The sequence below is a fragment of the Bufo gargarizans genome, chromosome 3, assembly GCF_014858855.1.
Source record: "Bufo gargarizans isolate SCDJY-AF-19 chromosome 3, ASM1485885v1, whole genome shotgun sequence".
NCBI lineage: Eukaryota > Metazoa > Chordata > Amphibia > Anura > Bufonidae > Bufo > Bufo gargarizans.
The window spans coordinates 9,132,897-9,145,171 of NC_058082.1; the positions used below are offsets into that span (position 1 = coordinate 9,132,897).

Genomic DNA, 12,275 nt, shown 5'->3' on the forward strand with positions numbered 1-12,275 from the left:
ATGCCATAAGTACAATATTTCAGTTGTTAATACACCTTTAAATTTTAATTTCGGCCCTCGTCATTGCTTCAGTCTGGCAATGTGGCCCCCAACCAGGAAACGTTGTGCACCCCTGCTCTAGATGTTTACAGTGCATTGATACAAAGTATCTGACCTTATTAACCCTTTCATCACCACCACAACACCAGGCAGGAGAACTGCAGCTGCTGATGACCCGATCGGACTTGTCGACAGTATTTTTTGCCTTTTTTATCACCTGCAGTCCTATGTAACACCACAGATAACACAGTGGTAACTCTCTGAGTACAGATAATGCAGTAGTTGTCACCTGCAGTCCTATTTAACACCACAGGTAACACAGTGATAAGTCTCTGAGTACAGATAATGTAGTAGATGTCACCTGCAGTCCCATGTAACAATTCAGATAACACAATGAGAACTGAGTACAGATAATGTAGTAGCTGTCACCTGCAGTCCTATGTAACACCACAGATAACACAGTGATAACCCTCTGAATACAGATAATGTAGTAGATGCCACCTGCAGTCCTATGTAACACCACAGATAACACAGTGATAATTTTCTGAGTGCAGAAAATATAGTAGATGTCACCTGCAGTCCTATGTAACACCACAGATAACAGTGATAACTCTCTAAGTACAGATAATGTAGTAGATGTCACCTGCAGTCCTATGTAACACCACATATACCACAGTGATCGCTCTCTGAGTACAGATAATATAGTAGATGTCACCTGCAGTCCCATGTAACACTACAGATAACATATTGATAACTCTCCCAGTATGGATAATGTAGTAGATGTCGCCTGCAGTCCTATGTAACACTACACATAGCACAGTGATAACTCTCTAAATACAGATACTGTAGTAGATATCACCTGCAGTCCTATGTAACACCGCAGATAACACAGTGATCGCTCTCTGAGTACATATAATGTAGTAGATGTCACCTGCAGTCCTATGTAACAGCACAGATAACCCAGTGATCACTCTCTCAGTACAGATAATGTAGTAGATTTTACCTGTAGTCCTATGTAACACTACAGATAACATATTGATAACTCTCTCAGTATAGATAATGTAGTAGATGTCACCTGCAGTCCTGTGTAACAGCACAGCTAGCACTTGTAGCTCTGCTACATCTATATTATGAGGTGGATTCTGGCTGCTGTACATCCACTCCTAGTTGTTGGGTATTGCTCTGATTTATGGTACAAGTACTGCACATCTTTTCTTTATTGACCCCCCTATCCTCACACATCGTATAGAAGGACTTTCATAAGACGTCTTAGGGAATCCCGACCACTGGGTGTCCATCCCTTTAAGGAGAACTCCCTTTTATCTGACTCATCCCAGAAGAAGTCCTACTCACCAGCGTTAGATGTGACATGTATTTCATACAGTATATACAGTGTAACTACAGGCACATATACATTATATACATCTTATGACTTCATTCCTTTTTGCATTGCAATAAATAAAATAAAAATCCTCCAGACCCAGAGCTGGAGACCAGTTTCACTAGTTTTATATCCCAGTTGAAGCATTTGACCTCCTCGGGTCTGAATCCTGTTCATATCGATAATGATATCCCTCCATCTGGTCCCTGCAGGCTTCCCGGAAATTATTGAGCCACTTCTTTATCCCTCGTCGGTTCAAATAGAGGACCATGAGGAATATAACTCCTATCAGAGCCAAGACTATTCCAAAAAAGACATAAGAGGCAGTCTCCAGCTCCTTGCTTATGCACTTCATGTTGTCAGTTTTGAAGTTGAAGACTAGGGTGCCGTTTAGGTTTTGTGGAGAGGCACACTGGAGGCTTTGAGCTTCTGTGGTCTGAGAAGTGTTTTTTAGCCACAAGATCATGTCAACCGTCTTACAGTCGCAGGCGATGGGGTTGGGGTTCAGGTAGACTTGAAGTTTTATTTCCTTGAGTTGTTCAGTTGTATCTTTGTCAATAGTCTTAATAGAATTATTTCCAAGGTAGATGGTCTTCAAGCTCCTGAGATCCAAAACATTCTTGGGGAAAGCTTGTAAATCGTTTCCGGTAAGTTCTAAAGTCCGGAGGTTCCTCAAAACTTCGGTCCATGGAGAGTTAAAAAGCTGCTTCTGAGCCACTTCTCGAAGAGCTTTGTTCAACTTTAAGGTTTCCAATTGACCTAATCCCAAAAATGTGCTGTTAGATAAAGACTCCAAGGGGTTGTTGCTTAGGTCTAAGGTGGTCAGGTTGGGAAGGTCAACGAAAGCCTCCGACTCAATGGCTCGAATGTTGTTGTTGGCTAGAAGGAGAGTTGTTAAGTTAACAAAAGGTGCCCCATACCTCCGAAAGAAGGAACCTTGGAGGACACTTATGTTACTTCCAGTCACTGACAAGTTCTGCACCCATCGAGGGACATCCTCGGGGAAGTCCTGCTGAGGAGACACAACATGGCATTGCACCAAACCGGTCTCATTATGGCAGTAGCAGCTTAATGGACAAGAAAGGGTGACATTGATCAAGACAAGCATCCCGAACAACTTCAAAACCAGGGAGCTGTGGGCTTCTGAGGAGCTCAGCAAGGCGGTGGTGATGATGAGGTTGCCATGACGATTGAGTCTGAATCTTCGTGGCATGTTTCGCAGTTTCGAATTAATCTAGAATGTGGCCCCAAAAGTAGAAGAAGAAGTGCCCTTGAGTCCTGGTGACTGTCAATGAAAGGAGGCACCAAAACAGGCGTCAGCTCTCTCATCCTCAGTAGCTGTCAATGCATGGGGAGGCTGGAGGCTCTCGGATGTTCTCCAGCAGCATCACACCGAGCTTCTGAAGTCTGGGAGACTGCCGTCTTTGGATTGGAAACTCTTAATTTGATTGTGATGTCTCTGGCAGGTCAGATGGATGGACTGGTGGCTGACACAAATGCCTCTCCCGTCGCTCCCTCTTTCCCGCCCCCATCAGCTGCTCCTTCTATTCTAGAGGATGAAAGGCTGGAGATTCTATGGGATGTATTCCCAGCAGTAACCAGCATCACCTAGTCTCTGTGTAGATAACGGCCAGTGATGTTTAACCCTTGGAGGCTCCGTGGTGACAGAAGCTACTACAGTGCATTCATAGGTCTCCTTCTACAATGTCTTGCACACATTTCCTCTCTAGTTCATCGTTCTTCAATCTTCACTGATATTTTTGCCTTTTTAGACATTTCATAGCATTTTCTTAGAATGTTTGAAGGTGGGGAAGGGGGAGGCACTCAAGGCATGTGTGACCTCTGGATGGGGTAACGTCTCCAGGACTGGTTTATTAATATTCTTTATACTGACTGTGACCTCAGTGCTTCTTGTGTGACTACCTATTGGTGGGAACGTTGTGTCCAGCCATGTTCAGGGAGAGATCCTCAAGATGGAAAACTTCACAGAATGTCTTTCAGCTGCTGACCAACCTCTTTGAGAAGGAAGGAGGATCTTCAGAAAGCTGAGGTTACTGCTTCACATGAATTATTTAGTATATTTGAAGTCACCACCACAACAGTAATGATTTGTTAAGGCTCTGTTCACACTAGTGTCAATCTTCCATACATTTATTAAATTAATGAGTATATATATATATACACACACACATGTACATGCAGTAATAGCTAATAAATGCATAAAAATATATATACATATAAAAAATGTATTGCTTTGCAACCTGGAAGATGTGTGTTTTAGGTGAGAAAGTATCTATCTATCTATCTATCTATCATCTATCTATCTATCTATCTATCTATCTATCTCCTATCTATCTATCTATCTATCTATCTCTCTTATCTCATATCTATCTATCTATCTATCTATCTATCTATCTCATATCTATCTGTCTGTCTGTCTATCTATCTATTATCTATCCATCTATCTAGTTGGACCTGCCTTTCTAGGACTTTCTTCGTGGTTTGTGGATTTTTTGATGACAACAGATTACACTTTGCTTTAGTAGCCCAAAAACGCATCAAACGGAAGGGAAAATACCTCAATGCCTCGATGCCTTAGTACAACACATTTTTTATTTCCTGATTGGCCTCAGCAGTTTGTAAAAAGAAAAAAAAAAAAAGCTTTGAAAAAGAAAAAGCTAAAAATGCTAACCCCCATTACAATGACAGTAATATAACCCCCCCCCCCTGTGCCTCCCACCTTCTCCTCCTCCTGAACAGAACATGTTGTGCTGATGTGAGTAAAATGTTGTATTTTCAGTATGGTTTACCTGTCCCCTCCCCTGATGCCTGCGCAGGCGAGCAGCTGTGTAAACCATAGTCATCCGCGGGCGTCTCAATATCAACCACGTACCATTATCCGGCCAAATCTGAAATGTTTTAGCTGTTGACCTGCGGAGACGGCACCAGAATCAATTATCCAGAAATCTCCATGAGATGCAGAGTGGACGATACCAGCAATGTCCCAGCTGCAGAGTATTCAGATGCACAGGACAGCGCGCCATTATTAGATGCACAGGACAGTGTACCATTATCAGATGTACAGGACAGAGCGCCATTATTAGATGTACAGGACAGAGCGCCATTATCAGATGCACAGGACAGTGTACCATTATCAGATGTACAGGACAGAGCGCCATTATTAGATGTACAGGACAGAGCGCCATTATCAGATGCACAGGACAGTGTACCATTATCAGATGTACAGGACAGAGCGCCATTATCAGATGCACAGGACAGTGTACCATTATCAGATGTACAGGACAGAGCACGATTATCAGAAGTACAGGACAGCGCGGCATTATCAGATGTACAGGACAGAGTACAGTTATTAGAGGTACAGGACAGAGAGCGGTTATCAGATGTACAGGACAGAGAGCGGTTATCAGATGTACAGGACAGCGCAGTGTTATTAGATGTACAGGACAGCGCAGTGTTATTAGATGTACAGGACAGCGCAGTTATTAGATGTACAGGACAGCGCGGTGTTATCAGATGTACAGGACAGAACGGCGTTATCAGATGCACAGGACAGCGCAGTGTTATTAGATGCACAGGACAGCGCAGTGTTATTAGATGTACAGGACAGCGCAGTTATTAGATGTACAGGACAGCGCGGTGTTATCAGATGTACAGGACAGAACGGCGTTATCAGATGCACAGGACAGCGCGGTAATAAGATGTACAGTACAGCACACGGTTATCAGATGTGCAGGAGAGCGTGCGGTTATCAGATGTAAAGGACAGACCGTGGTTATTATATGTATAGAAAAGCGCGCCATTATCAGATGTACAGGACAGCGCGCGGTTATCAGATGTACAGGAGAGCGTGCGGTTATCAGATGTACAGGACAGCGTGCGGTTATCAGATGTACAGGAGAGCGTGCGGTTATCAGATATAAAGGACAGACCGTGGTTATTATATGTATAGAAAAGCGCGCCATTATCAGATGTACAGGACAGCGCGCGGTTATCAGATGTACAGAAGAGCGTGTGGTTATCAGATGTACAGGACAGCGCAGTTATCAGATGTACAGGACAGCGCAGTTATCAGATGTACAGGACAGCGCAGTTATCAGATGTACAGGACAGCGCAGTTATCAGATGTACAGGACAGCGCGCAGTTATCAGATGTACAGGACAGTGCAGTTATCAGATGTACAGGACAGCGTGCGGTTATCAGATGTACAGGACAGCGCGGCGTTATCAGATGTACAGGACAGAGCAGTTATCAGATGCACACGACAGCGCAGTTATCAGATGTACAGGACAGCGCAGTTATCAGATGTACAGGACAGCGCAGTTATCAGATGTACAGGACAGCGCGCAGTTATCAGATGTACAGGACAGTGCAGTTATCAGATGTACAGGACAGCGTGCAGTTATCAGATGTACAGGACAGTGCAGTTATCAGATGTACAGGACAGCGCAGTTATCAGATGTACAGGACAGTGCAGTTATAAGATGTACAGGACAGCGTGCGGTTATCAGATGTACAGGACAGCGCGGCGTTATCAGATGTACAGGACAGCGCAGTTATCAGATGTACAGGACAGCGCAGTTATCAGATGTACAGGACAGAGCAGTTATCAGATGTACAGGACACCGCAGTTATCAGATGCACACGACAGCGCAGTTATCAGATGTACAGGACAGCGCAGTTATCAGATGTACAGGACAGCGCAGTTATCAGATGTACAGGACAGCGCAGTTATCAGATGTACAGGACAGCGCGCAGTTATCAGATGTACAGGACAGCGCGGTTATCAGATGTACAGGACAGCGTGCGGTTATCAGATGTACAGGACAGCGCAGTTATCAGATGTACAGGACAGCGCAGTTATCAGATGTACAGGACAGCGCAGTTATCAGATGTACAGGACAGCGTGCAGTTATCAGATGTACAGGACAGAGCAGTTATCAGATGTACAGGACAGCGCAGTTATCAGATGTACAGGACAGCGCAGTTATCAGATGTACAGGACAGCGCAGTTATCAGATGTACAGGACAGCGCAGTTATCAGATGTACAGGACAGCACACGGTTATCAGATGTACAGGACAGCGCAGTTATCAGATGTACAGGACAGAGCAGGGTTATCAGATGTACAGGACAGAGCAGGGTTATCAGATGTACAGGACAGCGTGCCGTTATCAGATTTACAGGACAGAGCGGGGTTATCAGATGTACAGGACAGAGCGGGGTTATCAGATGGACTGTACAGCGCGGCGTTATCAAAAGTACAGGATATTGCGGCGTTAACAGATGTACAGGACAGCGTGCGGTTATCAGATGTACAGGACAGCGTGTGGTTATCAGATGTACAGGACAGTACGCGGTTATCAGATGTACAGGACAGCGTGCAGTTATCAGATGTACAGGACAGCGTGTGGTTATCAGATGTACAGGACAGTACGCGTTTATCAGATGTACAGGACAGTACGCGGTTATCAGATGTACAGGACAGTGTGTGGTTATCATATGTATAGGATAGACCGCGGTTATCAGATGTACAGGACAGAGAGCGGTTATCAGATATACAAGACAGCGTGCGGTTATCAGATGTACAGGACAGCGTGCAGTTATCAGATATACAAGACAGCGTGCGGTTATCAGATGTACAGGACAGTGCGCGGTTATCAGATGTACAGGACAGCGCAGTTATCAGATGTACAGGACAGCGCAGTTATCAGATGTACAGGACAGCGCAGTTATCAGATATACAAGACAGCGTGCGGTTATCAGATGTACAGGACAGCGTGCAGTTATCAGATGTACAGGACAGCGCAGTTATCAGATGTACAGGACAACGCAGTTATCAAATGTACAGGACAGCGCATGGTTTTTAGATGTACAGGACAGAGTGCGGTTATCAGATGTATTGGACAGCGCGCAGTTATCAGATATACAAGAAAGCGTGCAGTTATCAGATGTACAGGACAGCGTGCAGTTATCAGATGTACAGGACAGCGCAGTTATCAGATGTACAGGACAGCGTGCAGTTATCAGATGTACAGGACAGCAGGCAGTTATCAGATGTACAGGACAGCGTGCAGTTATCAGATGTACAGGACAGTGCAGTTATCAGATGTACAGGACAGCGCGCAGTTATCAGATGTACAGGACAGCGTGCAGTTATTAGATGTACAGGACAGCGCAGTTATCAGATTTACAGGACAGAGCAGTTATCAGATGTACAGGACAGCGCAGTTATCAGATGTACAGGACAGCGCAGTTATCAGATGTACAGGACAGAGTGCGGTTATCAGATGTACAGGACAGCGCAGTTATTAGATGTACAGGACAGCGCAGTTATCAGATGTACAGGACAGTGCAGTTATCAGATGTACAGAACAGCGCAGTTATCAGATGTACAGGACAGTGCCGTTATTAGATGTACAGGACAGCGTGCAGTTATCAGATGTACAGGACAGCGCAGTTATCAGATGTACAGGACAGCGCGCAGTTATCAGATGTACAGGACAGTGCAGTTATCAGATGTACAGGACAGCGTGCGGTTATCAGATGTACAGGACAGCGCAGTTATCAGATGTACAGGACAGTGCAGTTATCAGATGTACAGGACAGCGCAGTTATCAGATGTACAGGACAGCGCAGTTATCAGATGTACAGGACAGCGCAGTTATCAGATGTACAGGACAGCGTGCGGTTATCAGATGTACAGGACAGCGCAGTTATCAGATGTACAGGACAGCGCAGTTATCAGATGTACAGGACAGCGCAGTTATCAGATGTACAGGACAGTGTGCAGTTATTAGATGTACAGGACAGCGTGCGGTTATCAGATGTACAGAACAGCGCAGTTATCAGATGTACAGGACAGCGCAGTTATCAGATGTACAGGACAGTGCAGTTATCAGATGTACAGGACAGCGCAGTTATCAGATGTACAGGACAGCGTGCGGTTATCAGATGTACAGGACAGCGCAGTTATCAGATGTACAGGACAGCGTGCAGTTATCAGATGTACAGGACAGCGCAGTTATCAGATGTACAGGACAGCGCAGTTATCAGATGTACAGGACAGCACAGTTATCAGATGTACAGGACAGCGCAGTTATCAGATGTACAGGACAGCGCAGTTATCAGATGTACAGGACAGCGCGGTTATCAGATGTACAGGACAGCGTGCAGTTATTAGATGTACAGGACAGCGTGCAGTTATCAGATGTACAGGACAGCGTGCGGTTATCAGATGTACTGGACAGCGCAGTTATCAGATGTACAGGACAGTGCAGTTATCAGATGTACAGGACAGCGTGCGGTTATCAGATGTACTGGACAGCGCAGTTATCAGATGTACAGGACAGCGTGCAGTTATCAGATGTACAGGACAGCGTGTGGTTATCAGATGTACAGGACAGTACGCGGTTATCAGATGTACAGGACAGTACGCGTTTATCAGATGTACAGGACAGTACGCGGTTATCAGATGTACAGGACAGTGTGTGGTTATCATATGTATAGGATAGACCGCGGTTATCAGATGTACAGGACAGCGCGCAGTTATCAGATGCACAGGACAGAGAGCGGTTATCAGATATACAAGACAGCGTGCGGTTATCAGATGTACAGGACAGCGTGCAGTTATCAGATATACAAGACAGCGTGCGGTTATCAGATGTACAGGACAGCGCAGTTATCAGATGTACAGGACAGCGCAGTTATCAGATGTACAGGACAGCGCAGTTATCAGATATACAAGACAGCGTGCGGTTATCAGATGTACAGGACAGCGTGCAGTTATCAGATGTACAGGACAGCGCAGTTATCAGATGTACAGGACAGCGCAGTTATCAGATGTACAGGACAGCGCAGTTATCAGATGTACAGGACAGCGCAGTTATCAGATGTACAGGACAACGCAGTTATCAAATGTACAGGACAGCGCATGGTTTTTAGATGTACAGGACAGAGTGCGGTTATCAGATGTATTGGACAGCGCGCAGTTATCAGATATACAAGAAAGCGTGCAGTTATCAGATGTACAGGACAGCGCAGTTATCAGATGTACAGGACAGCGTGCAGTTATCAGATGTACAGGACAGCGTGCAGTTATCAGATGTACAGGACAGTGCAGTTATTATATGTACAGGACAGCGCGGTTATCAGATGTACAGGACAGCGTGGTTATCAGATGTACAGGACAGCGCGGTTATCAGATGTACAGGACAGCGTGCAGTTATCAGATGTACAGGACAGCGCAGTTATCAGATGTACAGGACAGCGTGCAGTTATCAGATGTACAGGACAGCGTGCAGTTATCAGATGTACAGGACAGCGTGCAGTTATCAGATGTACAGGACAGCGCAGTTATCAGATGTACAGGACAGTGCAGTTATCAGATGTACAGGACAGCGCAGTTATCAGATGTACAGGACAGTGCAGTTATCAGATGTACAGGACAGCGCAGTTATCAGATGTACAGGACAGTGCAGTTATCAGATGTACAGGACAGTGCAGTTATCAGATGTACAGGACAGCGCAGTTATCAGATGTACAGGACAGCGTGCAGTTATCAGATGTACAGGACAGTGCAGTTATCAGATGTACAGGACAGCGCAGTTATCAGATGTACAGGACAGCGCAGTTATCAGATGTACAGGACAGCGTGCAGTTATCAGATGTACAGGACAGCGTGCAGTTATCAGATGTACAGGACAGTGCAGTTATCAGATGTACAGGACAGCGCGCAGTTATCAGATGTACAGGACAGCGTGCAGTTATTAGATGTACAGGACAGCGCAGTTATCAGATTTACACGACAGTCCAGTTATCAGATGTACAGGACAGTGCAGTTATCAGATGTACAGGACAGCGCAGTTATCAGATGTACAGGACAGCGCAGTTATCAGATGTACAGGACAGCGCAGTTATCAGATGTACAGGACAGTGCAGTTATCAGATGTACAGAACAGCGCAGTTATCAGATGTACAGGACAGTGCCGTTATTAGATGTACAGGACAGTGCAGTTATTAGATGTACAGGACAGCGCAGTTATCAGATGTACAGGACAGCGCAGTTATCAGATGTACAGGACAGTGCAGTTATCAGATGTACAGGACAGCGTGCGGTTATCAGATGTACAGGACAGCGCAGTTATCAGATGTACAGGACAGTGCAGTTATCAGATGTACAGGACAGTGCAGTTATCAGATGTACAGGACAGCGTGCAGTTATCAGATGTACAGGACAGCGCAGTTATCAGATGTACAGGACAGTGCAGTTATCAGATGTACAGGACAGCGCAGTTATCAGATGTACAGGACAGCGCAGTTATCAGATGTACAGGACAGCGCAGTTATCAGATGTACAGGACAGTGCAGTTATCAGATGTACAGGACAGCGCAGTTATCAGATGTACAGGACAGCGCAGTTATCAGATGTACAGGACAGCGTGCGGTTATCAGATGTACAGGACAGTGCAGTTATCAGATGTACAGGACAGTGCAGTTATCAGATGTACAGGACAGCGCAGTTATCAGATGTACAGGACAGCGCAGTTATCAGATGTACAGAAAAGCGCAGTTATCAGATGTACAGGACAGCGTGCAGTTATTAGATGTACAGGACAGCGCAGTTATCAGATGTACAGGACAGTGCAGTTATCAGATGTACAGGACAGCGCAGTTATCAGATGTACAGGACAGCGTGGTTATCAGATGTACAGGACAGCGTGCAGTTATTAGATGTACAGGACAGTGCAGTTATCAGATGTACAGGACAGCGCAGTTATCAGATGTACAGGACAGCGTGCAGTTATCAGATGTACAGGACAGCGCGCAGTTATCAGATGCACAGGACAGAGAGCGGTTATCAGATATACAAGACAGCGTGCGGTTATCAGATGTACAGGACAGCGCAGTTATCAGATGTACAGGACAGCGCAGTTATCAGATGTACAGGACAGCGCAGTTATCAGATGTACAGGACAGCGTGCAGTTATCAGATGTACAGGACAGCGCGCAGTTATCAGATGTACAGGACAGCGTGCGGTTATCAGATGTACAGGACAGCGTGCAGTTATCAGATGTACAGGACAGCGCAGTTATCAGATGTACAGGACAGCGCAGTTATCAGATGTACAGGACAACGCAGTTATCAGATGTACAGGACAACGCAGTTATCAAATGTACAGGACAGCGCATGGTTTTTAGATGTACAGGACAGAGTGCGGTTATCAGATGTATTGGACAGCGCGCAGTTATCAGATATACAAGAAAGCGTGCAGTTATCAGATGTACAGGACAGCGCAGTTATCAGATGTACAGGACAGCGCAGTTATCAGATGTACAGGACAGCGTGCAGTTATCAGATGTACAGGACAGTGCAGTTATTATATGTACAGGACAGCGCGGTTATCAGATGTACAGGACAGCGTGGTTATCAGATGTACAGGACAGCGCGGTTATCAGATGTACAGGACAGCGCAGTTATCAGATGTACAGGACAGCGGCAGTTATTATCAGATGTACAGGACAGCGTGCAGTTATCAGATGTACAGGACAGCGTGCAGTTATCAGATGTACAGGACAGCGTGCAGTTATCAGATGTACAGGACAGTGCAGTTATCAGATGTACAGGACAGCGTGCAGTTATCAGATGTACAGGACAGTGCAGTTATTATATGTACAGGACAGCGCGGTTATCAGATGTACAGGACAGCGTGGTTATCAGATGTACAGGACAGCGCGGTTATCAGATGTACAGGACAGCGCAGTTATCAGATGTACAGGACAGCGCAGTTATCAGATGTACAGGACAGCGTGCAGTTATCAGATGTACAGGACAGCG

General features: G+C 45.5%; 1 protein-coding gene across 1 annotated transcript; it reads right to left on the reverse strand.

Annotated features, from left to right (window-relative positions):
* Positions 1–1,395: 1,395 nt before the first annotated feature.
* LOC122933102 (trophoblast glycoprotein-like) lies at positions 1,396–2,926 on the reverse strand. Its single transcript, XM_044287870.1, has one exon. It carries the CDS (start codon positions 2,631–2,633, stop codon positions 1,548–1,550), a length of 1,086 nt encoding a protein of 361 aa, XP_044143805.1. The 5' UTR covers positions 2,634–2,926; the 3' UTR covers positions 1,396–1,547.
* Positions 2,927–12,275: the final 9,349 nt, after the last annotated feature.

What these genes read in the sequence shown, in the direction of transcription:
- LOC122933102 (XM_044287870.1), bottom strand. Translation starts at nt 2,633, where the DNA reads ATGCCACGAAGATTCAGACTCAATCGTCATGGCAACCTCATCATCACC.